This window comes from Coccidioides immitis (genome assembly GCF_000149335.2).
Source record: "Coccidioides immitis RS genomic scaffold supercont3.5, whole genome shotgun sequence".
In the NCBI taxonomy this organism is placed as follows: Eukaryota; Fungi; Ascomycota; class Eurotiomycetes; order Onygenales; family Onygenaceae; genus Coccidioides; species Coccidioides immitis.
Window position 1 is genome coordinate 3038695 of NW_004504307.1, and position 25326 is coordinate 3064020.

The following is a 25326-nucleotide window of genomic DNA, read 5'->3' on the forward strand; positions in this document are numbered from 1 at the left end:
AGAATCGAGATGGATGGTACTCCGTAGTCTTGCTTGCTTGCTGGATTTTCTCGGAAGCGCATTCCAGCGGTGATGTCACTCCAAAACGGCCGCCGATCGGCCAGCTGCTATTGGCTGAGAGTGCATGGAAGTTCGAGCTGGTTCTTCTCCTCTGATTGGCTTATTTTAAACTGTTTCCCATTGGCTGATTAATGTAGACACGCGCTAAACCTACTCTAGACTAGTCCAATATTTTCACGTGATACAGGCTTCGGGGCTGCGGGTGGCTTGTTTTCGGTGGAGAACCGCCACACACCTGCAACCGCCGAAAAACGAAGAATCGTCAAAGTCGCAAGTTCGAATCGCGCCGTCTCCATCAGCAGCTCACCACATTAATGCCCCATCCAGGCTTGTTCCTCCGGAGTTAGTGGCATTTTGCATAGGCCAGCAAAGATGTTCCATTATGGCAAAGAGCTTCAGATCCGTCATCGAGTCTGTACTGGAAGAGATCTCCCTGTGTGGCGACCGCGGTAAGTCTTCTAGACGTTCGCCCTCCTGCATGGGCTGGAAATTTTCTTTTTCTTTTTTCTGCCCCCGTCAGGGGCTTTGCACCGAGCGGAGAACCGTTTTTCCTATTTCTCGCTTAATTCCTCACGGTTCCAAGATATCGTCTGGGATCTAAACATACTTCAGTTTCCCAAGGTTGCTTTCTAGGTTTTTGCGCTGGCGCTGACGAAGAACTCCAGGTGCATCCCCAGCTGAAGTGCTGGGCTTTGTTGACGCCGTCTATGCTACACAAAGTTTGCATAACGGCACTGGACGTAGGACAGCACGTTCGCCAAAGGTTGACCATCGGCTGAAATGTTGTCTATGGGCGTGGTTGACACGGCATCCCGAGGTTTCAGTCGGAAAGAACGGAGAAGGAAATGGCTTCACCTTGGATCAAGTCCTGGCAAGCAACCCGTCACAGACACCCTTATCAGGAGAGATAGATCCATCTCTCATTTCTGAGAACACGGCCGGACCAAAGGAAGCCGCACAGGATGCATTCCGTGTCTTTGTTTCGCAAGAGCGCATGTGGCTCACGATCACGGGCCATAAGCCTGACAACTATCGCATTTTCCCTTTAGAGTTTACCCTTCTGTCCATCATCGCATCTCACAAGTCTAGAGGAGTAGTCCAAGGTGACCTCGTCAGGCTCAGCGGTCAAGATAAGCGTTCTGTGCCCAAACGGACCGATACGCTCCAGCAGAAGGGCTACATCGAGAAGAAGGCGATTCAATACAAGGGCGCAAGAACGAGCTTGTGCATTTTACGCAAGTATGCTGCCTCAGCGCCAGCGGAGATCTCCCAGTCGATCCGGCCCGAGAGTGAACGTGTTGGGAATCCCCAGTTCGACGAGATGATTGATTTCTCTGCCCTGCTGGACAAACTATTTGGGTGCTTGAGAGAGCACAGAGTGATCACGAGAAATGACCTGAAAGAAAAGCTGGGAATGACGGAGCTCTGGCGCTCAAAGGTTCTACGACGAGCCATCAGGAAGCTGGAAGCGATTGGATGCGTGCGACGTGTCCAAGCCCTTTCACAGTATTCCGAGGCGATGCGATCCTCGCACGCGTCTATCATGCTTATCCGTGAACCTACAGAGAAAGATATCCAACTATTTCATGAGGACAGCTCTGCTGTTATTGCGTCCCTCCAACAGGACGATGACCTGGACGAGGCCCAGGCGCAAACCGAGGCCATAGAGGATATGTCAGGGGCTGGTACCCTTCAGCCAAGCGATGTCAAACAAAGTATCGTCCGAGATGCTGGTCGCAGAATTCCCCAATGGACTCCGGATCAAAGTCTCCCAAATTTCATCTTCAGCCTAGTTGATAAGGCCGGGACAAGAGGAATGGACAATTTGGTACGTCCCCATCGCATACTCTAATTTTCCTCCTTTTGCAACATATGCTGAAATTTAGAAACAGGAAATCGCTGGAGAATCAATGGGCATATTCTTTAGGCGGCCAATTGAAGCTCTTTTGTCTCGCCTTGTCGATTCATGGCAATATTCACAACCTCTCCATCTACGACATCTGTCTTTGGTCCGCGATACGGCCCTTCGTGGCACCATTTCCTACTTTGTTCAGTACTCCGTCCGAAATTTCGCAGCACTCGTTGAAGATGGCCAAGCTTCTTGGGAAGCCGTCGAAACCCCCGTTAAGAAAGGTGCAACTCGTCCTCCTCCGATTGATGCAAAGCCTGAGCTCGACGCACATGGGTTTGTGATCACAAAGGAGCCCCCAAATCTCGTAAAGCAAGGAAATGCTACTCTCCGAGAGTGTTTAGAATCTGCCAAGCCCAACGACTATGTTGTTACGCACCGTGACCCGGCTGTGGTGTGTCTCCGTGACGGCACATTTGGTAAGTAACATTTTATAATACCCAGAACGTAAAGTATGCTAATTTGATGGAAAGGCGTTCGATTTGGAAGCCGATGGCGGTCACAAGACGCCACGAGAGCAATATCACGTAGTGTCTCAGCAGGACTACAAAGCGACATCAAAGACGGAATTAAACGTACGGCACCCGATGCCGGGCTTAGAGACTTGGAAGAGATGAGCAAGATTCCTGTGGTTAGCGATATGCATAAATCTAAGCGAAGAAAGAAAATGAACGATCTTGAACAGATGTCGGAGCTGGACCGACTCAAAGCCAAGGGCTACGACGAAAGCTGGACAGCATACAGTACTCTAACACTCGAAAGACCAGTTCCTGGTCTTTATTTAACGCCAGTTGGCAAAAGAAGGGCTTTTGGGATGAGGCAAGGCCGTCCAGCCCGGAGTCGCGTTGCAATTTTCAAATTACCAAGGCTGAACGAGTTCAGCTGGTTCGCCGATGAAACGACAGCTGGGGTCTCTGAAAACGAACCTGTGTCAGTGCGACTGACACGGTCTTCTGGAGCTAAAGAGATTGCAGCGGCCGCCGCCCCGCGCTCTAGTAGCCGGCTAAGCGAGAGGTCGTCGGTGGATAGATCTATTGACAAGATAAGAGATTCTATGGTAGATTCTCTTCCCGAGGAGCAAAACGGCCAACTTGCGGCCTCGACGGAGGCCACCCCTCGTGACGCGGATAGCGCTAGTGCCATAACTGAGAGGTCTGCTAGAAAGCGAAAGCCGTCTAGCCTTGACGATATCAACCCCGGCCAGGCCCAAACAGTGCCTGAGAAACCGCGGAGGGGTAGACCTCCGAAAAAGCGCCGTTTCACGCGTGACTCTAAGCCTCGTCAGATCGCACAAGATGTCTATGCTAGTGCTGATGCTTCCGCTTCGAGCGGGACGCAGAATATCACCGATATTAACGGTGAACTACAACAGCAACAAGGGTCAGCGCCGAACGTTGAACTGAACTATGTACTGGAACGAAGCCAAAATGGGAAGGCAGATACTCTTGCTCAATCCCAGGACAGTTCTGGTGAAGTTGTAGATGAAAATCCGTTGGATTTAGAGTTGGCCGCTCAACAGAGCTCCAACTCGGTTCCGACCGCTACTACACAACGCAATAAGTCCAAAGAGCATGATGTTGACTCACCGGTTGTACCCCCTGGCACACTCCACGCACCAACTCAGGAAGAGCAATTCGAAGTAATACCGATGGAAATACATACAAGCGTACCTAGGGACGAGATTGGGGTCCCGACCGGATCTGGAGGCCAGGCAACTAAGGCTAACGGGGCACACGCCGATATGTCCATAGAGGCATTGGAAACGAAACCACTTTCTGTCCCTTCCAGCGTCGCTCCATCCGAGGCCAAAGACGAAACCTCAAAATCAAGTGTCAAGAAGGACTCCAGAGGAGGCTCCATTGCATTCCAGCGACGAAAGATTGTAATGGACATCATAGAACAGTGCGGAGGAGCTCACCCGCTAGGTACTGAGCTGTGGTATCCTTTCAGCACTGTCTGGCTCAAAACAAGGACAGAGAAGCCTGACATGCGCACAATCAGATCCGCCGTTAAATCGTTGGTTGACGCCGGAAAGCTTCGACAGCTCACTTTTAGTGGGAAGAACTCCAAAGGGCTTATGGTGACAAAGAGCCTAATCGCCAAGCCAGATATAGACTCGATGGATCCCATGATTCGGGACTTGCAAAGCGCCATGCTCAGCGCGGACCCTCAACTGTATCTACACCCCAAGGCCACCATTGATCCATCTCTGAAGAAGTCACACAAAGGCTTTGCCGGTCATGACTTAAAGCTACCTGAGGTCGAAAATGAAGTTCGGGTCACATTGAATTATATTCCAGCCAAATTCCGCCCACGGCAACCCAAGCCGCGTACCCTTCGGTTCATTGAAGATGGCCGTTCATTCGGACGCGGGGATTTTGGAGCTGGTGAATGCTACAGAAGGGTTCGACGGCTCAAAAGTCTTCAAAAAATGCCGTCTACGAGTCCCTTCCTGGATTCTCTTTCGATCCCTGCACCGTATGCTCCAGCAATCGCCAGGCCTCCTGTTCTCAGGCCCTGGCCTCTTGACGAAGGTTACGCTGGTATGGTATTTGGCGCAAACTGGAAACCTAGCCTACTTTTGATGCTCATGTCACCACCTCAGACATTCAATGCAGCGACCGGGACATTTGGAACCGGAGTGTGCTACATGACCCGGCGGAGGCGCAGCTATAGGAAAAAAGCGGCAATGCCGAAACTAGAATCTCTACCGAATGGGTTGAATGATATCTTATCTACATCGAGGAAACGCAGCGTAGACTTATCTAACGTTGCAGATCCAGCTTCAACCGGCTTCTTCTCCGATATAGATACCGTTAGGGACTGGGAACTAAGGAATGAATTTCCTGATGGCCCACCGGATGAGATGTTGAGATACATTGACCATGCAATCCCTGGACCCTTCGAAAGCGCCCCATTAGAAGGCCCAATTCGTTTCGAGATTGATCAGCCCCCTCCTCAACAGCGAAAGCCCATGGAGCCACCGGTAACTCGACTGGCAACATCTCGCGCTATCATGGAAGCATTTCCCGCTCGGTATAAACCGTTAGCCTTAGGTTGGATGCCTCAAAAGGGCTCTGTTCAGCCACAGAGAGCAGATGCTCAATCTGGTAGACGTCTCACGCAGCTTCAGGAAACCACGAAGGCCGCGCAAGGAGCGGTAAAATCCGTGGATCGCATATTCAAGCGCGTTCGATATGCAAAAGATTTCCCTCAGCGGATCGCTCAAAAGCTCACTGTCGCGATAGTGGTTGTACGCACGTTGGCAGGAGGTTTAGAGGGCAAATTGATCGACTGGCCGTTAGTCACGTCTGTTTTCCCCGACTATGATTCGAAATTCATCCAAGATCGTGGTAAAAGTATAGTATCGCGGCATAGGCTGCAGATGGCTAAGATGCAGCGGGATTTTCAAGAGCGTTACATTGAAGCCTACGAAAATGACCTTGTGCCGAACATCGACTACAACAATTTGCAAGAGTACGATTGGGAATCGGTGGTTAACTGGGCAGAGGAACAGCTTGAAAGGCCTAGTCTCCAGAAGGTTCCAAGCCTTCCAGCGACTCACGAACAGTTCGTCAGCATCTTCGACGTTCGAACAGAGCAGATGCTTGATATTGACGAGCTGTACCAGCACAATGCGCAAACTACGATTCCACGGAAACGGACACTATATGCCAACGTACCGTTTTCAGTTCCTGTTGGTCAAAAGCGCCCAAATACTGTTTCTACTCTAGGCGAGAATAACAAAGCCGAGTCGATAAGACGCCTGGAAGTTGCAAAAACCTGGGTTCGCGCCAACGTAATCACGACGGAAGAAACATACCGGCCCACTGAGGCTCGGCAAATTCTCGAGCGCTTTGGTGAAGAGCTCATTGGGGAGGCAATACAATCCCTGATCACGGAGCGCGTTATATCCATGAGTAATCGTGGAAAGGTCACCCCAGGCCGGAACTACGATGTCACTGAGCATTTTCTGCATGCATTTGGCCGCAAACGAGCGGTTGAGGCGGTGCAGTTGAGACGAGCGCTACATTTTAAGCTCGCCATTTTGGACCCTGCGATTCAATCAGAAGGAAAATACAAACTAGAATATGGGGCAGACGACGGTGACATTCTGGTCATGATCAACCTGGCAACACAGGGACGCGTTACGATCCAGCCGCTAAACCCGCCACGAAACAAATACGGGCTCACGGAGCGTGGGTATCTCACTCGAATGATGGATAAGACGAAGTTGCGCTTTGACGTGGAGATTCATCCGGTCCCCGATAGATACATATATGGCAATCCGTTGGCGGAAAAGATCGACCAGACACCAATACCCAATACGGATATAACCGTGAGCGAGTTCGGTACCTCGTCGACTCTTCCCAAGGTTCCACTCTGGGTAGATGTACACGGACAATTTTCAAAGCTACTGTGGGAGCTCGCGGTTGGGGCTGTTGTGGGACTATTGGCCGCTATCCCAGGTGCTGGAGCAGATACTATCGGGCGAATCATGCAGCCATATCTTGGGACATGGGAGGTAGAGTTGGTCCTGCAGTGGCTATATGTTGTGGGAGCCGTTCGGCATGTGAGAGAAGATGGCATGGAAGATGATGCCAAAGCTAAGGGAGGCTGGACAGTGAAGGAGTGGTGGTATCTTGCTCTTGGTTCGTGATTGTATCAACATAGGTGTCTACATGGACTTGTATTTATATAACATAAAAATGGTGTCTTATAACTCTATCTGTCTTTCAGAGAATTCAAGGTGGAATTCAATAACAAGCTACCCATATGAGCGCTTACAGCTCACATAAAGAGAGGATGGGGTGACTGGTAAACGGTAAGTCTCACCACATGCAGGATTCACAGCAGCTCTCTGAATCTAGAGTGAATGAAATCCCACCTTCGAGTGACGGGAAAGTGAGCGCGCTGACCCTTGGCCCACGTGATATCGCCCCCTATATAAACCCCCAACCTCCTCGCCGCCACATCCTCTTCTCTTCCTCTCCTCCTCCTCACAATCAATCAGCTATTCAAAAATATGATTTATTATGAGCTCTTAACAAATTTACTACCACTTACCAGGCCTTCCAGCTAAGCTTTTGCATACGTGAAGCCTCAAAATGCTTGTGTCCTTCATAGCCACCGACCACTCCCCTCACATGTTGCAGAACAGCCTCAAAGAATATAAACGAGGTGCTGGAAGCGCTGACAGTTTCTCCGTCCGGAGTGACTGTATTCTATGGCTGGGAAGTGCCCCTAAATATCCATATGCTCCCTTATCCATAAAAAATGGGTTTTGTTCTTTTTTGTGGTTGATCACCCCCTCCGGCTCCCCACTCGCTGAACAGAGCTTGATGGGCCCAGGCGGGTGATCCAAGGATCCCTTACACTCACTGCTGAAAGAAAGGGAGACTGCACAAAGATTCTGTTTGGCATGAACTTACAACTTGAAGAATGGTGGGATTTAGAAGTTGAGTGTGGCCTCTCCCGCTCCAGGGGATTTTCCGAGGTGCCTCAATCATTGGCGTTCCTTCCTGGCCTGCCACTCCACACAGCGGCCCAACCCTCGTCCCACCCGTGAAAGGGTTTGGTGTCGCGAGCCTATCCAAAGGCCTGTGCTCGCTGGCCTGGAATTCGTTCCCAACTCCGCGAGGGTATCCTCGTGACTAGAGCCGGGGCAGTACCTCCTCCAGGGCAAGAATGTGGATCAACACTGCTAGGAGGTTCATGGCACGCATAAATAGTAACAACGGACATGCTATCGAAATTATCATAGCGCCAGAGATTGCCACAACTGAGCAATTGCTTTGTCTGTCGGGACAACTACGGATGGCTATTCACCATGTATCATAGCATCGGCCAGCAGCTGATGCGTCAAGACCCTGCCTATTATCTTTGGTAGGTGCTGACAAGACCAAAGCATTGGCTCCTCAGGATTCCTCCTAGTTGAGTCTGGCTCAACTGCCCATTAAAATTGTTATTTTTTTTTCCTAATTTTGGCGCGGGTTATGACAGGGTGCACAAGGTCAGCACCAAAAGATTGACTACAAACGTTATTACACTTTTCTCACAAAATCTTCAAGGGTCAATCAGAAGAGAAAGCAGGACAGCTTTATATATGTCCCTCTGTGTTCATACTTCAATTAAGATATTAAACTACTTTGCACCTAGGCTTGATTATCGGCCGTTGCATCAATACCAAAATGTCCTGAATTTTGAAAGCTTCAATATTTATCAAATTCCTACATGCAATGTGACTGTTTCAGTGAGCCTCCACCCCGCAGTTTATATCAATCAGGATCTGGTTAAAAGCCATAACACGTTGACACGCAATTCAACTTTCGATTTCCACGCGCAATTGACCCGCGCCAGACAAGGAGTCCCTCTTCACAACCAAAAAAACCCGCATTGTCAGAATTGAAGACTTTGCTCATAAGTCCCTCGCTATTTGGCCGGGAGTGGATTACCTCCTTTGAATGAACTAGGGAGGCTTTGAAAAAAATGCAGTCCTACTAACAAGTCAGTTTAAGGGTGTCCCAGGGAAACAAACGGCTCTTTTGGCTAAGGCCACCAAAGGACATCTTCATGCTCTCGGAACCCCAAGACTCGTTCAAGTCCGGCGTGGAACTTGGAGGGGCGGTTGGCAAGGTCTCAGACCTCTCTGCTGGATGACGCCGCTGTGGCCGGAAAATTCTCAGCACAAACTACCGGAATAGGTGTGCGATTTTGGCGCAGATCCCGCCTTTTACACTGGGGCGCTAAGGAATAATATGGGCATAATGTTAAATAGGAGATCTCGATGGCGATCGCATAAGCTCAATGGATGCGGCAGGTGGGCTTAAATTACATCGTCTATTTTAATCGTACAACTATGATAAGTGCTCTCTATAATACCAGATGTAGCTCCGTCAAGCCTCCCACTCCCGCTAAAGTCTCCGTCGTCCATCTTTGTTCTCTCCCAGAAAAACCTATTTTGCGGCTCCGGCCAACGAACCCATCCACTCGTTACTACCTTTGTCGCTCTCCTTCTGATCCATGGGGCGCCTGATGTCTCTCCTCTCCGCCGAAGCTAATGACTTTGTTGTTTCCCTCGCTTCGTCTAACCGTTTGACACTCTCCTCCCGACCGAGGATTTCCATGGTCGATGGTATACCTATCCCGGGAGCGCCGCCCGACAAGGCCCATCGTAGATAGTGATATAGTTCTTTTCTAAAAAGCTGCTGTGATGTCTTTTGCTCTTTAGGTCCGAGTTCAGGGGAGGGATCTGTGTACATATATGCCTCGATGTTGGCACGGTGTGTCTCTGAGTTCCAGTGCGATGCAGGAACCATGGAGAGGGCAGCTGCAGCAGTGTGAAGGGCTGAAATGGGGATCTTTGTTGATTCATCCCCGCTGGAAGTGGTGGTGGCGGGAGTATAAGCTGGCCTATCGATAGTTTGAGTGAAGAATGATTTATTGACGTTGATGAATTCGGTTGGATTTGTATAAGAGCGAGGGCCCTCGCGTAAAATCGAAGAAACATATTCTTTGAGATTCCGGGATTTCAGGATAGGAGAACTATTGCGTACGTGTTAGTGGCATGGGAAACATTCGAGACTTTGAGACTGACTATTGCTCGGGAGTATATACTGATTCGGCAGCATTTGACACGAGCCGAACCAACTCATCAAACTTCGGTCCGCCCGTCGCTGCATACCGCTGGGCATGGGATTTTTGCAAGAACCAGAGCTTCTCAAAAGCTACAGTCGTATTGCCCTTAGTGATTTTCAAATCGAACTGTTCTAGCATTAGTAGTGCTAAGAGCAGAGAACGGATAAGGGGAAATGCATACGATCTCTTCTAGCTCCTTCAGACTAAACACATCTGATTTCCGTAGGTGGGACCAGCCTAGTAACGCAGCAAAATTGACCAACGTGTCCGGCATCACCGCTTGTTTATCCCTGAAATGCGCGATATCTATATCTGCGTTGCGTTTGCTGAGCTTTTGGCCGTTCTTTTCAACGAGGAGCGGGACATGGCCGAACTTGGGTGGTTGCCATTGGAAGGCATTGTATAAAGCTACATGCATCGGAGTTGAGGACATCCATTCCTGCGATTTTCGTTAGTGATAAGTTCGCTTGGAGAGTGAATCAACCACCATACCGTGCCCCGAATAACGTGAGTAATCTTCATAAAATGGTCGTCCACAACGTTTGCAAGATGGTACGTGGGATATCCGTCAGACTTCAGCAGGATAGGATCAACGAACGTGTCCACAAGTTCAGCTTTTTTGCCACCATTCCCTGCGCGGTTCTGTCCGGTTTTGCCGTATACTATGTCTTCAAACATGGGATAGGACTCTGCAACTCGCAATCGAACGACATGGGCTTCCCCATTTGCAGCCCGTTCCTCTGATTCTTCTTTTGATATATCAATGCAAGCGCCATCGTATCCAGGGGCGAGGCCGAGATCATGTCGATGTCTCGCGAGCTTGTCAAGGCGCTCCGACGAGCAAAAGCACCGATATGCATGGCCTGTGGAGATGAGGTTTTCCGCCTGGGATTTGTACAATGCCGTCCGTTCAGACTGCGGGAATCCAAGTTAATGTCAGTCGTAGAGTACAACTGGCGTCATGGCTAGCGGTGATTGCCTACCTGTCTGTAAGGGCCATACGGTCCACCTACAACGGGTCCTATGGATGGGTGTAAGCTCCTCCGTAGATTGAAGTATGGACCCAAGTCTTGTCACAAAACTATACCTTCGTCCCACTGGAGACCGGCCCATTGTAGATCTTCATACAGCCTCTGCTCTGCGCCAGGAATTGTCCTTTTCTTCGCCAATCAGTACCATGTCCAAGCTCCAAACTAGCCGAAAGCGCAACACCGACCTGATCTGTGTCTTCAATGCGTAGAAGGAATTGTCCGCCGGTCCGCTTTGCGAGAAGGTAGTTAAATAACGCCGTTCTCAGGGATCCGAGATGGAGATATCCGGTCGGAGACGGGGCGAAACGAGTGCGTGCCGGAGAGTCAGGAAGGCGAGATTTGGTTTTCTTTGCTGCGCGCGTGGTTGTCGAAGAGAAACTAGCCCTACATGATTTGCAAACCCATGGACTCCGGGCAAAGAACCGAGAGGCGGAAGGCCGCATTGTCGCGGCTTTGGTTGGGTGAGGGGATGTGCAGTTGGAGAGCAATGAAGGGGAAAAAAAAATCACAGCTGTTTTTCGTCTGATCTCATCAATGTTCACCGCCCACTCCCCATGCTAACAACCATTCCTCGTTTCCCTTTCTCGTCTGTGAGTAGCGGCAGTTGGTGCGGCGGAAGTGTTTGAAGCTAGAAAGCTCTTACGCCGAGACTGAAATATTCATAATAAATATTAAATTTGTTTGTTTGAACAGAAGGGTCTCTCGGACAAACTCCTCCAACCCTCCCGCCTCCGCTCCTCGCCGTCCCTCCGCATTCTCTTTCACGGTTATCCTCCGTCCCTCCTTAAGACAGAGATAGATTTACTACTTCTCTACTTGAGATACCCGCTTTTCATCTATAAATTTGCTTTCTTGTGTATCCGAAATATCTGTGAAATCCGAAAATTTTCAACAGTAAGCTTTCGCCGATCCCCGCTGCGGTGAAGAGAGCCAAAGACATGTCGGAGTCTCTTTCTCTTGGAGGACCAAGCAGCTGTTGGAAACTTATTATATTAATTAATATGCAGTGAATTCCGGGGTCGAGGAGATCGACCTCTACGGTACTTATTCCCTAACCTTTGTACAGGAGTGAGCGCCACTGACTATGCTTTCAGAGGTTCTAAGTATTGAGAGAACTGCGACAAAAGAAGAGATCCGAAAGGCCTATAGAAAGGTATATACCACCTGGAAATCCCGGTTTTGTATGTATATTTCACATATTAACCCCTTTCGCGTTGTCTTAGGCTGCCCTCGCTAGTCACCCAGACAAGGCCCCAGAGTCCGAACGTGAAGCCGCAGAGGTCAAGTTCAAGTCCGTTAGCCAGGCATATGACATTCTCCATGACGATGAGAAACGACATATCTACGATACCCACGGCATGTCGGCGTTTGACGGGTCGGGTCGTCCCGGCATGGGAGGTCCCGATCTCGACGATATAATTAACTCTATGTTCGGCATGGGAATGGGAGGAGGAATGCCTGGTTATGGTCCGGGAGCCCCAAAGCCCAAGAAGGGTCCAAACGAAGAGCAGACGTATACCGTAAGCCTGGAAGATCTATACAAAGGCCGAACTGTCAAGTTTGCCAGTACCAAAAACGTTATCTGCAGCCTTTGCAAGGGTAGGGGTGGAAAGGAGAGGGCTACTCCAAAAACATGTTCAGCATGTGATGGACAAGGTGAGCGTTTTGAGGATTAGGCTGTTTTTCTCGCTAATGTTGCGAAACAGGCCACAAGGAGACCCTCGTGCAGATTGGCCCCGGCCTCGTCACTCGCGCCACGGCGGAGTGTAAAGTGTGCGAAGGCTCCGGAAAATTTTTTCAGGCAAAGGACAAGTGCAAGAAATGCAAAGGCAAAAGAGTTACTGAAGAACGGAAATTGCTGGAAATTTATATTCCGCGAGGCGCCAAGTACGTACAATCACTGTAGGTGTAGGACTATCGTTGGCTAACAAAGCTCTGTAGGCAAGGGGATAGGATCGTTTTAGAAGGCGAAGGAGACCAGATTCCTGACGTTGAACCAGGCGATATTATCTTTCAGTTGGAAGAGGCAGAGCACGACGTGTTCAAGCGCGCCGGTGGTGACCTTCACGCCGTTCTTCATATCACACTAGCCGAAGCCCTCTGCGGGTTTTCAAGAGTCGTATTAAAGCATCTGGACGGAAGAGGCATAGAGCTGACCCACCCAAAGAAGCCTGGCGATGTTTTGCGACCAGGACAGGTTCTCAAGATCGCAGGCGAGGGCATGCCATATAAACGAAGCGAAGCCCGCGGCGACCTTTATTTGACTGTGGAGATTAAGTTCCCGGAAGACGGATGGGCGTCGGATCAGACCCTTCTTAACAAGCTACGGGATATTCTCCCAGGTCCAGAGCCGCCAATTGAAGCGGAGCCCGTTGATGAAGTTGACTACGATCCAAAGGCGAACTTGGACGACTTCGGGGCGAAAGATGCCCAAGGTGGATCGGCCTGGGAAGACGAAGACGAAGAAGAAGGTGGACCTCAATGTGCAGCACAGTAAAAATTCGGAAAAATAAAGTTCGAAAACCGGGAAATACCACTACGAGAGTCCGATCTCGTATCTTTTTGCCAGTTCATTTTCATTCCCATTATGGTTATGGTCATGAAATGCGATTACTCCGATAAAGGAATAAGGATAACTTAGCATGCTTAGGCGTTAGGAAGGGGATTTAAAATCTGATTGTATTGGGATTTTGGCGTGATATCACCCCAGTTCCCATCTACATCTTGATCGGAAGAAAAAAAATTAGAGGCCATTTTTGACCGTCTCAAATCAAAGTAGCAATGAAATAATTTTGCGAAGCTGAGCCCAATCCTCAATCATTTGAATCCTCTAGTATTAGGCAAGGCGGATCTGGAGAAGCAAGGTAGACGTAAGGACCAACTTGTTTCCTGCGCCCTACCTCGCTCCCCCATTGGAGCTTGAACCAGTAGAGTGCTCTCAACGTCTTAATAGAAAGGACAACGTTGTAGGGCGGAATAATACCGCACTTCATTGTGATGATGGTGAGGGCGGCGGGCCTTGAAATCCTATAGGAGCTCATACCAGGTCGATCCCTGGTCGACTGCCAATCGGTTTGGCACCGCGAGGTCTGCTGCGATTTGGCGACACCAGCGAGAAACCGGTTATCCAGATAGAAGGAGGGCGTATATTGGTCGATTGAGTACCATAATCCCTTTAAAAGTTGCAAATAACAGCCCCCTTTGAGCCATATAATGTGGATATGCGTTGGCCTTATCAGAGTTTTGACCCCGGGTTGTTCTTCAGAGCCAGTCTCTCCAAGCCCTTTCGAATAGCTGGGACCATTCCATCACTCGTAGGCTTCATAGTACCCTTATCGACAAAAACGTGTGTGAACCCACCAACCACCTTGACTGGCTCCTCTCCTTTCCGAAACACACCGACCTCATACGTCACGCTGGACTTCCCCAGCTTGGTCACTCGCAAACCTAGTTCCAGCACGTCCGGGAATGACACGGAGGCAAAGAAGTCGCAAAAAGACGAAACGACAAGACCAATCTGAGGTGAACGTTGGAGTTTCCCCTGTCTGGCTAACTGTTCATCTGGTGGCTGCTCTGAAGAAGACCGCGAAGAGAAGGGATTCAGGCCACAATTTTCTATTAAATACGTGTTGATGATGGAGTCGAAGAGGAAAGCATATATACTGTTGTTCATATGACCGTACATATCATTATCCGACCTATGTATAGACATGCCGCCATCAGCGCTATCCAGGTAAATCAGGGGGGAACGGACTGATAATCAACTTACCAGCGCGTTCGGTACTCCAGCTGATATGTATAATCATTTCTCGTTCTTCGTTTCTTCTGTTCTAGTTCCGAGAGAGCCATTTTTCCGGATAGTTGGGCTCTAGAGACCCCGATAACCTAGATTCACAGATTCCACGCCCCCCAGACGCGGGAATCGGCTTTGAAGATGTTTGCTGTTCTTTCTTCCGTCCAAAGCGCTTCATTGACGCTGCTGTTTGGAGCGCGATGCGGGCCGAGGTTGATACGCGACCAATTAGAGTGCTAGTGATCATCAGATAAGATCAAGGTCACGTGATAAGTGTCCCCGCGTTTTTTGCGCGTTTTGAATTTTCGAAAGCTGAACGACGGCGAGAGAGGGCGAGTTGCGGTGTCTGCGGTCTTCCTGCGCTTTCAGTGGGCGTTCGGTTTCTTTTCCACAGCGTCTGCAATCTGTTTGCTCGTTTATATATCCAAATTTTTTCGGGAAATTCCTTTTTTTTTCCCTTTTCCACGTTTCAGCCGTTGTTTAACTCCTTACAACTGGCGCCATCTCCCCGCATTCTCGCTTATTTGACCAAGCGAGGTCGCCATCCTTCTCCAACTTTGGCTTTAGCAGTCATGGAGGAATCGTCGAAGCCTATCGCAAAGCCTGAAGTTGCTGAACCTCCTCCGGACGTTGTCGTAACTCCGTGCGATCCGTGGCCGAGGCCCTATTACTTCGAGAAAGGCTTCCGCCGAGTAGCGCCCTATCATTATACATACAATACCTACTGTAAAGAGAGATGGAGAGGGCGGGGCTTATTGGATATATTTACTACGGAATTCAGAGACAGGCCGGCGGAGTACTATGTGAGCAAGCGCTGATTTGCTGTTCTGAAATTTGGGCATAGCCGTTAGCTGACAGAAATATAGAGAGCAGCGATTGAATCTGGCCATGTGACAATCAACGGAAAACCAGGCGGTGTTGATTCAAAGGTGAAAAATGGCGATGTAGTCTCGCACACCCTTCATCGCCACGAGCCACCAGTTACCAGTCTCCCCATCGGGGTTATCCACGAAGACGACGAGATGATTGTTATCGACAAGCCCGCCGGTGTTCCCGTTCATCCCGCCGGACGATATAATTACAACTCCATTATTGAAATCATGCGCGCGGAAAGAGGCCACGGTTTCAATCCTCTACCATGCAACCGCCTTGACAGACTGACTTCGGGTGTGATGTTTATCGGCAAGGATCCCAAAGCCGCTGAGAGAATTAGCCATGGCCTCCGGGCACGAACAATGCAGAAAGAATATATCGCCCGTGTAAAGGGGAAATTTCCGGATGGAATCATCCTTTGCGACCAGCCAATGCTCAAGATCAGCCATCAGCTAGGTCTGAATCGAGTGCGAGCCTCAGGCAAAGAAGCAAAAAGCAAATTTCGGAGACTGGCATACTATCCAGCAACGGCAGTGAAGAAGGCCTCTTCCTCTGAAGATGACCCTGCTACTCCACCCGCAACACTGGCGGACGATGTGCCATTGGACTTTGGCAATAATGGCAAAGCCACGATATCACCACCTGAAGACGAAGGTTACAGTATCGTCCACTGCTTGCCTCTCACAGGACGAACCCATCAACTACGTGTTCACCTACAATTCCTCGGGCATCCTATCACCAACGATCCCATTTACTCCAACCGACGCGTGTTTGGCCGTAACCTCGGAAAGGCCGACAACACGGGAGAACACGACCAGGAGATAATGGCCCGCCTATCTAGGATGGGGAAGACAGAAACCGCTGATACTGTTGGCGACTTTGGATTTAAGTACGAGACATTCCAAAACCCGCCTCCAGAACACATGACCAAAGGCGGCGATCCCAACGTCATCAATGACCTGCTTGCCCGCGAGCATGACCAAATGGTTAACGATTACCTAAGACGTAAAGGAGAGAAGATGAGCGGCAAGAAATGCGAAACCTGCGGAACTGATTTGTACACTGATCCTGGTGTGCATGAGCTTGGAATCTTCCTTCACGCAGTGTCTTATGCGGACCTTGCTGGGGATTGGAAATACAGAAGTAAAATGCCCAATTGGGCTATGCCCCCAGAGGGCGTGGATGGGCCCACCAGCGTTCCTGAATGGACGGAGGAAGGAGAAGATATCATTATTGGTGGTGGCCGGGCTGATGGTGATGCTGCGCTCGTGGAGGGAATAGGAACTTTGAGCATCTCGGAGATGATGAGCAGGGATAAATCCGAGAGTGGAAATATTGCTGCAGGAGCGGGGGGTTGATTGCTACGATTGAGTTTACGTTTGATTTCCTGTTTATGGCTTTTGGTGCATGGTCTATTAAAGGTGAAGCGAGTTCTATGACTTGGGTTATTTTCAATACCAATTAGATCCCGGAATAGACAAAAGGTTTAGTGATGCGAACTGAAATTGACGCAGATACAGGCTCTCGCCATGAGTAACTACTAGTCAATCCTGTATCGCAATGAGCTTTTAAACGGGATCAGATGACATCAAAGGTTTGTGTTGAAATGGCATTCATCTTAATCACCTGTATCTCAGTTGAATCGTCTCATACGCCAGTATTCCCTACACCATGGCAAGAGGCAAAATGGCTTCCTTTCCTTCTTCCATTCGGCTCCAGCATGGACTAATCACCATGTCCTAAACAGGCCGTAGATGAAGTCATAACGAGCAAAATATTTCCATTATATTTTCCCACTCGTTAATTTGAAAAAAAAGGAGGTGCAGAAAGTAGAAGTATATCTATCTCTCCTTCGTATCATATGCCGGCCGCTTTATTCTTGTCCCAGTAATGAAGAACATGGAGGAAAAGGGTGAGGAAAAAGAGCCATAAAAAACACACACCCAACCACGCACCGACCCCAGCAAAAAAGAAACACGACGGACTGCGCTTATGATTCCGTGGTGACTCTGCCCTTGGGATTGGTGATCTTGACGCCTAATTGTTTGGCCTTGGCGATGATGTCGACGCGCTTGGAAGAAGAAACAGCGTGGGCGATCCTACAGAGAGAGAATTGAGTTAGGAATGAACTCAGCCGCGTCGCAGGGGGCGGAATAATTGACGTACTCAGCGGCATAGGTGCGGTTGTGCATGAGGAGAAGCTCGACATCCTTGGGGTTCTTGACAAGGAAGACCTTGTGGCCAGAGGGGATCATGTGTCTTGTCTTCTTGTTGCTGCCATAACCGATCTATTGGTGTAAGAAATTGCTTATTAGCGATGGATACTTCGGAGATAACACTCGATCGGCTCATTGATGCTCAGGCGAATTCTCCCCCCCCGAATTCCCCCTCTCCCCCCCCCCCCCCCCCGGGGAATCTAAAGACACTCGACGAACAGAATACCTCGTGCGCTTCAATTGTAGGGAAATCGCCCAAGATCCTTTCGCGCAACGCAGAAATTCGCACATACCTTGGGCATAGCAGCCTGGCCCTTGAACCGTCTGCGAACGCGGTTGTCGATACCCTTTGGTTTACGCCATGAAGTCGGGACACATTTGAACATGTCCGACTGGTGTCGGTTGAAGCGCTTCGGGTCTGTACTCGCAAGAAAAAAAAAAATCCGATATCAGCCTCATGTTCCTCAATCAAAATATCCGCTCATTTCCCCAGCCAAAAGCCATCTTCCACGTATGACATCGTCCCAACTTCCAAATTTTTTGATAGATAATAGCATAGCAAATCGTGCCGTAGCGAAATCGCGGACTGGATGTTCATAGTTTTCAAGGGAGAAGGAGGGCCAACGTACGCTTCTTCACGATAGCAACATGCTTCTTTGCGGCGACCATCTGCAGTGGAAAAGCACGGTCAGCGTCACAGATACCACTCAGGGACAAAATCGAGCAGCAAGAGCATACCTTGGCGGTGTTATGGGGTCCCGAAGCTGGTCGTGGAGGTTGTCGGCTGGGAGATGTTTATCGAGGTCGGGCTTTAACTGCGAATTCCTCCTGCGCAACCAGCTTGGAGTGGTGCTGAGCGGCGCTAGTGGGTCGCTAAGCGAACTGGGAAACCTTAGGGTTTGGTGCTGCAGAAGCCCTGATTGCCTGTTTCGGGCGGGTTACTTAGTCATCATACCCTGCGCTTGGCATCCCGCCCCGCTCCTAAAGGTCCTTGTTCCGCCCGCTTTGTCCGCCCCTGTCGAAGCTTGCGCCGCTCGTCACCACAGCGGCTACGCACAGTGAATGTTATCATCATAAGACCAGGACATCATAGACAATAAACACCAACTATCCCCTACATTGCGTGCTCTGTCATCAACCCTTGGCTCGCATTGGACCTGAAAACATCAGGCAGGGCAAGTTCACGCAAGGAGAAGCTCAGAATCTCTCGGAGATAATAATACCTTTGATATGAAGGATGAATTCATAACGTCATTCATTCAAAACATTACTCGTCTGCTCATGTTAACATAAACACAAAGAGGTATCAACCCAAAAGACGACAAGCAACGCCAAACACCCCCATGCCACCCACAATTACCGTCCACCAACCATTCCTCTTACCCTCTCTACTCTCGCGACCGCCTTTTCCAGTCGATCTAGTCTCCTCCTCTTCTCTCCATCTCTCCGCTCCAGCACCTCTACCCGCTCCTCCAATTTCGCCCGTGCCTTCCGCTCCTGCGCAACCATCTCGTTCGCCTGGCTGAACAGCTGCGTTGTGAGATCCTCCAGTTCAGAATTGGCTTGCGTGAGACGCGACTCGGCCGCTTTTCTGAGTTCCGTTTCGCGCTGCAGGGCGTCTTGGAGGGATGCGGTGAGAGTGGAATCGGCCGTTCGGGGAGGTGATGTTATAGTGCTTTCGGGCGAAGAGGTAGTCTGGCTGAGTGGAGCACCGTTCGCGCTGGAATTATTACGTTTGCCGTAGGGCAGGAAGGACGTGAGGGTCGCGAAACGGGTGTGTTGCGGCTGCTGCAGCCGCGGTTGTGGTGGGGATGGAGAGGTCGAGAAGGCCAGCTGTGAGGGTGGGGTGAAGGTGGGTGTGCGAGGGGGGACAGATGCTGATGCCGATGCCGATGCCGATGTGGATGTGGATTGGGATTGGGAGCGGAGAATGCGGATTTCATCTTCGTAGTCTGCTAGTTTCTCCGCTGTTGAACGAAGAGGAAAAGATTAGCACCACGCTTCTTAGATCCGGTTCAACTTTCTTCAAGGAGTAGATAATGATATCCAATATTTTTAGACATTGCAAGGTTGGATCAACCCTTGTAGGCAAAGGAAATGATACAAGCGTACCTGTTGCTGCTGCACGTTGGTTGAGAAACTTTATCTGAGTCTCCAGCTCTGTTATCCTCTGCTGCGCTGCCTTCGCATCGTCCTGGAGCAAAGGGGCTCCATCGAACCCGCATCGTGGACAGGACGGTGGAGCGGTCGAGAAGACCGGATCGGCGACGGACATGAAAAATGCTTTTGCGAAACGGGAAGGGATCGATTTGCGATCTTCGGCTTGTGTTGTCTTCGTCGTCGTCGTGGTAATTGTTGTCATGGGCGCTTTGTTTGCTGGAACCAAACCACTCAGGGGGTTGGGCGGCGGCTGCCGGGGAAAAGAAATAAATATCCACAAGAGAACTTCTTACGTTGAGCTCCCAGATGACAATGAAGGTGTTTGAAAGAGTTTAAATAAATATCCGAATAAAGAGGCTGGTTGGCTGGCAACTGTCAATACCCAGATCACAAGCATGGGACTAAACAAACAATTCTCCCGGCCATGCAAAGCCAAACCGCCCAGCCGCCGGAATCTCTTCTTTCGGATCCGGCTGGGGGCGTTTCAGCCTCAGCCTTCAACGGCTTCGTGTCCACGCGACCGTTCAGGGCAGACATGCCAACTCAAGTCCGAGCCAACGTTCGCCCTGTCGTCTTCCATCACGTCGCCAACGAGCTGTCCGATCCGTGCGATCTCATTCGGTACCCCTCAAAGCACCAATGAGGCTGTGAGCACATGGCGAAAAGTCAAATGTATTTACACGAATATATCCAGGCCTATCAGAGGATCCCTGATGGCATCGAGCTCAGCCCGCCTCCTGTCGCCCACAGAACTAAAAATTGCATCGGGGGTAGCCACTGGTTATTCCCTTTCGTTCGATTCAAAGGACAGGTTTTCATTTGAACCTTCCATCCAGACGAACCAAAATGCGCCTGTACCACGAGGACAGGAACTCTGCGCTAGCATGTGAATCACTTTGCAGCGATGAGAGCTATCAAGCACCGCATTCAATTCAACACGGATGCGGATTTCTTTTTTCTCCCTTCCTTTTTTGCTGATAATCTGTTGTCAAAGCACCCTACAAATATGAAAGGCTTGAGAGAGCGATGCGAATGCCCCATCTACGGGCCCAGCTACGGGATCTTCCTACGACTGTCGACTTAATTGACCTAGGCCATGCTGTCGAGCAGCAAGTCCGAAATTGACTCCGTCTTTTTTTGGCCACGCCCATCTTGAACTCTACGGAGACCTATGCGTAACAAGATCTCTCGTATAATGAGCCAGATTTTCAAGTTATATGCATCTGTGCGGCTGCATACACTTCCACTCGAACAGCTGAAAGAGCGCCAATCCCAATTCCGTTTCCATAACTGCCCCGCTAGTTCGATTTCGTTTGGCTATGCCGAATGCGAGATATCAAAGCCATGATGGGCAGGCAAGCGCAGCTGAAGCTCACGAAAAGAGTTCCAAGCATGGATGCGACTTCAAGGGAGGTTGACTCCAACTCCTTGTATGTACTGTACATCGGAACTTTGATATTGAAGATAGTCAAAAGCGGTTTTTCGAGCCTAGTTACATATTTAGCAGGTCAAACATACATGCGTTGCACATCCCAACTCGCCATTCCAGCTCCATACTCACACTTTGCCGGGAAAATGCCGCGATCAGCACTCCCACACGAACCCCTTGGGCTGCCCGGTATTGCACCTGGAACCGACCTCTAATTCCTAGGTCCCCAGGCTTTCAATCACGACCAGGCTTAATTAAGCTTCTTCCTTGTCCTCAGATGGAGACAGATCCGGTATAACCACCCATTCTTTCAAAACTCTTTATATCCCAAAAACTGCCATATTGTTATTCCCAGAACCTCCCTCTGTTATTATACATGGAGTCTGCCAATTGCAGACGGCTGATTGCGCTTCAAAACTCACCGCACCGCTCGGGAGTACAGAGTATAACTCTCCTTCGCTACGTATCCCACCACACGGTCACCAGTGGACTAAGTGACGTGATACCCGGCCAGGTTTATGCTCCTTGAAGCCGATTATGCCCACCATGGCTGATTATCCGAGATGTAATCATAAGTACGTCTTCCTCCAGCTAGAGACTGTCTGGGTAGGGCCATCACCCCCACTACCGTGCGAGAAATCCTTAAAATAGCCTACGGACTAGCTATGACTTATCAAGACCTAGTCATTGCGAAAAAATTGAGAGCGCATCAATTCGAACAAAATCCATATTTTTTTTTTTTATATTTTTTTTTTTTTTTCAACAACACAGCTTACATACACTCAAATTAAAAAAGGGACAGAGGCCGTCAAGGCAAAAATGATACAATAAAAACCAAGTGTGGGAAAAAAAAAAAATAAAATAAACAAGGAAAAGACAAACAAAAAATTCCCGCCCTGTTTCAACCCGTAAGAAAGAAAGACGACCAAAAGGGGGAAAAAAAAAAAGAAAAGAAAAGAAAATCGGAAAACTGATTGGGAATAAACCATAATTAAACAGATCCGAGCATCAGGGTGGGCGAGGGTGATGGTAAAAGAAATATCAAACAACAATCTTCTTTTCCTCCAGTATCTCCCGCCACAATCGCGCCAAAGTGCTCAAATTCAATGCAACATCCAATTTCAAAAACGCCTTGCTAGAAATTAACACGAACAGTTCGTATGCCACGTTTTATCATATGTCGTGTATCCGGAATGGAAAACGAGTGAGATATTGAGGACGGGCCCCTGAAACAGAAAGGGTCTAGTATTCACAGTCGTTCAGAGGAGAGACAAAAAGGGAAGGTAAAATTCGTGGGATGCTCAAATCCGTTTCAATACGTTTCTAAATCATCCGTCCAGTCATCACTGCCACCAAGTCGCTTGGAGTGGAAGCTACTTTGAACACAAGCATCATCCGACCCCACGCCCCGGATGCTCTTTGGTTTGTTTGGGTAGCCGAGCTGGGCTTCAGCGCCAGCTCGTTTGCCTTGGGCGGCTCTCACTTTAGCATAATATGCCTCAGTGGCATCAACTTCCGGCTCTGAGGCGTCGTCGTACGTCTCCCAGTTCTCAGAACCAGACGCCAGCGTGTTAATTGTGGACGAGTTCGATATTTGTCTCGGGGGAGGGCTCTGGGCTTGGTATTGTTGTTGAAATTGATTGGCATAGGACTTTGGCTGTTGGTTGCAAAAGCTCACATCCTCACGGCTAGATATGTACGAAGACGTGAAGGACTGGTCCGAAATGGGTCTATAATGGGACATGGACGAACTCATGAAGGACCGTTGACGATCATCATAGACGTCTTCCGGACTCACTGGACGCACCTTTCCACTGGATGTTGAAGACATGACGCTACGACTACGGCTCAGTCCGGTTTGGTACGTAGCCTGCGGCGTCTCCTCTCTAGAGAAAAGCTCCCTCATCTTCGGTGGAGGTGCACGGGGAGGTCCCATTTTGCCACGGAACGTGCTGGTTGAATATGACTGAGCTGGTTGGCGGTCCGGGGAATTACTTCCATCGGGCATGTTCGCGAGAGGAACCCGGGCGGGGATCTTGGTTGGTGACTTTGGTCGAGGATTGGTACCACTCCTCAGGGACCCAGTTCCTACAGCATTGCGCTTTAAGGTTCCATTTCCAGTTGGCGTTTTAGCAGCAGACGAGGGATTCTGTTGGCCGCGAATTGTGCCACCGGCGCGCGATGGCGCAGCCCTGGACACGGGACGTGAGACCGAGGGGCAAGGGGTCTTGGACCGGGGAGGAATTTTCTGCGGCGGAGGGCCTAGCTCATCCAGATACCTTTCACCATGGACCAAAAATGGTCTTCCATATTCATCCTCCCAAGTTTCCAATATCTTCCGCAACTCTACTTCAACTTTGGGCAATTCCTTTGATATCCTCTTTCGCATCTTTTCCTCTCTCAAGAGCCGAGTTGGGTCGCGTCTTTGACCAGTCCCACGACCCATTAATCGAGAGGCATCCTGGCTGGAAGCGGCAAGGGCATCACGATCTTCAACAAGAGAGCGATGTTTATCAATCAACTGGAGGACAGGCATCCGTTGCTCCTTGAGTGCTTCTAAGCGAGCGATCTCAGCTTCGTGGGCAGAGAGTAAAGCGTCGCTATAGACGTCCGAGAATGCCGGAGTGAAGTCAAGCATCTCTTCTTCTGAGTAATAAAGGCTGTCCCATAGTTCCTGCAGGCGACAGCGAGCGTCTTCCACAAACAAGTGAAGATTCTGTCGTTTAAGCTCGTTGAGCCTAGCAAGTTCCTCCTCGAATTCGTTAATAGTCCGTAGCCCGCAGCCACGATTGGCGGCGAGGAAGCCCTTTCGGTCGGATTCCTCAACACCCAATCGGCCCCACAGGGCTTCGACCGCTGTTCTCAGTTCTTTAATCTTGCCTTCTCTCGCTTTTTTCTCGTTCAGGAGTTTGTCGCGCTTGGTTCGCAGAGAGGCAAGGTCTGACTCGTGCAGACCAAGCTGCTCGGGAGAATCTCTATGGTGTTCCACGATCGCAGGATCGGTCTGGGCTTGGGGTGTACCGAGTTCTGCCCACAGCTTTATTATCTCTTCGCAAACCGTACTGACGGTGACGAGGCGACGGTTGTATTCTTCGTAGACTCGAGTAAACTCATTGTCCAGCGCATTCACATAAGCGGCAGACAAATCGAAGGATGGAGGGACGATTGTGCCAGGGGCTGTTGGGGGGAGCGGAATCTTGACGAAAGTTGACTCAAGATGGGAGGAATACGACTCAAGTGCCTCAACAAGTTCTAATACTCGTGTTAGTTCCTTGAATCAGCAGCAAGAGAAAGAACCCCTTCGGGGTGGATGTAATGTGCCGTACTCTTCACCTGCTCGAAGCGTTCCTGATGCCTTTTACCGACGGCATGTTGCTTCTCCCGGAGAAGAGCGAGGCAATGGTTAAGCGGAAGCGTGACGCGGAGGTCTGGGTCGTCCGATGCGCGTCGCGAACCATATGCGCCGTCATCAAGCGACGCTTGCATCTGTTTGATCGTCGTGATAAGGCGATTGGCCTCCTCAATCATATCGTTCTTCTCGCTGTCTGATGTTAGCAATAGACGAAACGCAATGGCATACATATGTATCTTCTCTTACTTATGAACGCCTTGCAAGTGGCCATTGAGCGTTTCTGACAGCGCTGCAAAGAGCTAAAACCCTGGTCAGTGACATGCGACGTTACCTCCGGAGCTCTGCCGTACCTCAGACTCCCTTGAGTCCCGTTCATGGTTTGGGACGCCAATCTCATCGAATAGACCGTGGAGCTGTTCGACGATGTTATTGACCTGAGTGGTCAGGTAGCTGGTGTCCACGGTCATAGCGAACCGGAAGCAGCACAATTATCAGGAGACCAATTGTTGTTGTTTAGCAAACGACAGGTTGTAGTACTTTGCCACGCGGTTACTAGACGCTGGAAGGCATTCCAAACCGCAAAGAGAGGATAAAAGAAAAAAAAAAAAAAAAAGGTCAAAAGGTAAGGGAAAAAAAGAAAGTATCGTCGCGTCGCGAAAGAGTGAGCTGGAAAAGTTTCAGAACGGGGCTCCGGGGCCAACGACAGCGAGTGGAGCAAGAGTCGGTCAATTGAACAAGTCCAAGTCCATCTGATAAGAAACCAACTCGCATATTCAAGCCGCAGCAGCTCCGGGGGGGGGAGAAAAAAAAGATGCGTGCAGGAGAGCAGGCGACACCGTTCCCACAGGATGAGGTTGCGAGCAGA

At 49.8% G+C, this 25326-nt stretch overlaps 10 protein-coding genes across 10 annotated transcripts; 4 read left to right on the plus strand and 6 right to left on the minus strand.

Annotated features, from left to right (window-relative positions):
• The first annotated feature begins 327 nt into the window (after window positions 1-327).
• CIMG_09499 (transcription factor C subunit 3) lies at window positions 328-6713 on the plus strand. The gene is made up of 4 exons (XM_001239877.2): window positions 328-509; window positions 726-1888; window positions 1953-2388; window positions 2443-6713. Exons 1-4 carry the CDS (start codon window positions 443-445, stop codon window positions 6627-6629), a joined length of 5853 nt encoding a protein of 1950 aa, XP_001239878.1. The 5' UTR covers window positions 328-442; the 3' UTR covers window positions 6630-6713.
• Window positions 6714-7032: 319 nt separating this feature from the next.
• CIMG_09500 (uncharacterized protein) lies at window positions 7033-7686 on the minus strand (the record flags this gene model as incomplete). Its single annotated transcript, XM_001239878.2, has 3 exons — window positions 7033-7194; window positions 7402-7584; window positions 7642-7686. 3 exons carry the CDS (start codon window positions 7684-7686, stop codon window positions 7033-7035), a joined length of 390 nt encoding a protein of 129 aa, XP_001239879.2.
• A 1109-nt stretch (window positions 7687-8795) lies between these two features.
• On the minus strand, window positions 8796-11094 carry CIMG_09502 (glutamyl-tRNA synthetase). The gene is made up of 7 exons (XM_001239880.2): window positions 10824-11094; window positions 10695-10767; window positions 10591-10628; window positions 10100-10522; window positions 9789-10046; window positions 9567-9733; window positions 8796-9514 (listed from the first exon to the last, which is right to left on the minus strand). Exons 1-7 carry the CDS (start codon window positions 11079-11081, stop codon window positions 8926-8928), a joined length of 1806 nt encoding a protein of 601 aa, XP_001239881.2. The 5' UTR covers window positions 11082-11094; the 3' UTR covers window positions 8796-8925.
• CIMG_09503 (DnaJ domain-containing protein) lies at window positions 11077-13441 on the plus strand. The gene is made up of 6 exons (XM_001239881.2): window positions 11077-11532; window positions 11646-11678; window positions 11733-11791; window positions 11862-12294; window positions 12345-12525; window positions 12580-13441. Coding segments are annotated over exons 1-6 (1263 nt in total). The 5' UTR covers window positions 11077-11531; the 3' UTR covers window positions 13136-13441.
• CIMG_09504 (thioesterase) lies at window positions 13291-14542 on the minus strand. Its single transcript, XM_001239882.2, has 2 exons — window positions 14408-14542; window positions 13291-14336 (listed from the first exon to the last, which is right to left on the minus strand). The coding sequence occupies exons 1-2, from the start codon at window positions 14485-14487 to the stop codon at window positions 13874-13876; spliced, it is 543 nt and encodes a 180-aa protein (XP_001239883.1). The 5' UTR covers window positions 14488-14542; the 3' UTR covers window positions 13291-13873.
• A 217-nt stretch (window positions 14543-14759) lies between these two features.
• CIMG_09505 (pseudouridine synthase) lies at window positions 14760-16915 on the plus strand. Its single transcript, XM_001239883.2, has 2 exons — window positions 14760-15234; window positions 15298-16915. The coding sequence occupies exons 1-2, from the start codon at window positions 15004-15006 to the stop codon at window positions 16660-16662; spliced, it is 1596 nt and encodes a 531-aa protein (XP_001239884.1). The 5' UTR covers window positions 14760-15003; the 3' UTR covers window positions 16663-16915.
• On the minus strand, window positions 16896-18336 carry CIMG_09506 (60S ribosomal protein L32). Its single transcript, XM_001239884.2, has 5 exons — window positions 18259-18336; window positions 18150-18189; window positions 17814-17938; window positions 17471-17592; window positions 16896-17403 (listed from the first exon to the last, which is right to left on the minus strand). The coding sequence occupies exons 2-5, from the start codon at window positions 18187-18189 to the stop codon at window positions 17295-17297; spliced, it is 396 nt and encodes a 131-aa protein (XP_001239885.1). The 5' UTR covers window positions 18259-18336; the 3' UTR covers window positions 16896-17294.
• Window positions 18337-18876: 540 nt separating this feature from the next.
• On the minus strand, window positions 18877-19882 carry CIMG_12361 (uncharacterized protein; the record flags this gene model as incomplete). The annotated part of the gene is made up of 2 exons (XM_012358355.1): window positions 18877-19487; window positions 19633-19882. The coding sequence occupies 2 exons, from the start codon at window positions 19880-19882 to the stop codon at window positions 18877-18879; spliced, it is 861 nt and encodes a 286-aa protein (XP_012213778.1).
• Window positions 19883-20104: 222 nt separating this feature from the next.
• CIMG_13614 (uncharacterized protein) lies at window positions 20105-21217 on the plus strand (the record flags this gene model as incomplete). Its single annotated transcript, XM_004444853.1, has 2 exons — window positions 20105-20301; window positions 20375-21217. The coding sequence occupies 2 exons, from the start codon at window positions 20105-20107 to the stop codon at window positions 20568-20570; spliced, it is 393 nt and encodes a 130-aa protein (XP_004444910.1). The 3' UTR covers window positions 20571-21217.
• A 624-nt stretch (window positions 21218-21841) lies between these two features.
• CIMG_09507 (microtubule associated protein) lies at window positions 21842-25009 on the minus strand. The gene is made up of 4 exons (XM_001239885.2): window positions 24812-25009; window positions 24708-24760; window positions 24436-24650; window positions 21842-24361 (listed from the first exon to the last, which is right to left on the minus strand). The coding sequence occupies exons 1-4, from the start codon at window positions 24926-24928 to the stop codon at window positions 22422-22424; spliced, it is 2325 nt and encodes a 774-aa protein (XP_001239886.1). The 5' UTR covers window positions 24929-25009; the 3' UTR covers window positions 21842-22421.
• Between the last annotated feature and the right edge of the window lie 317 nt (window positions 25010-25326).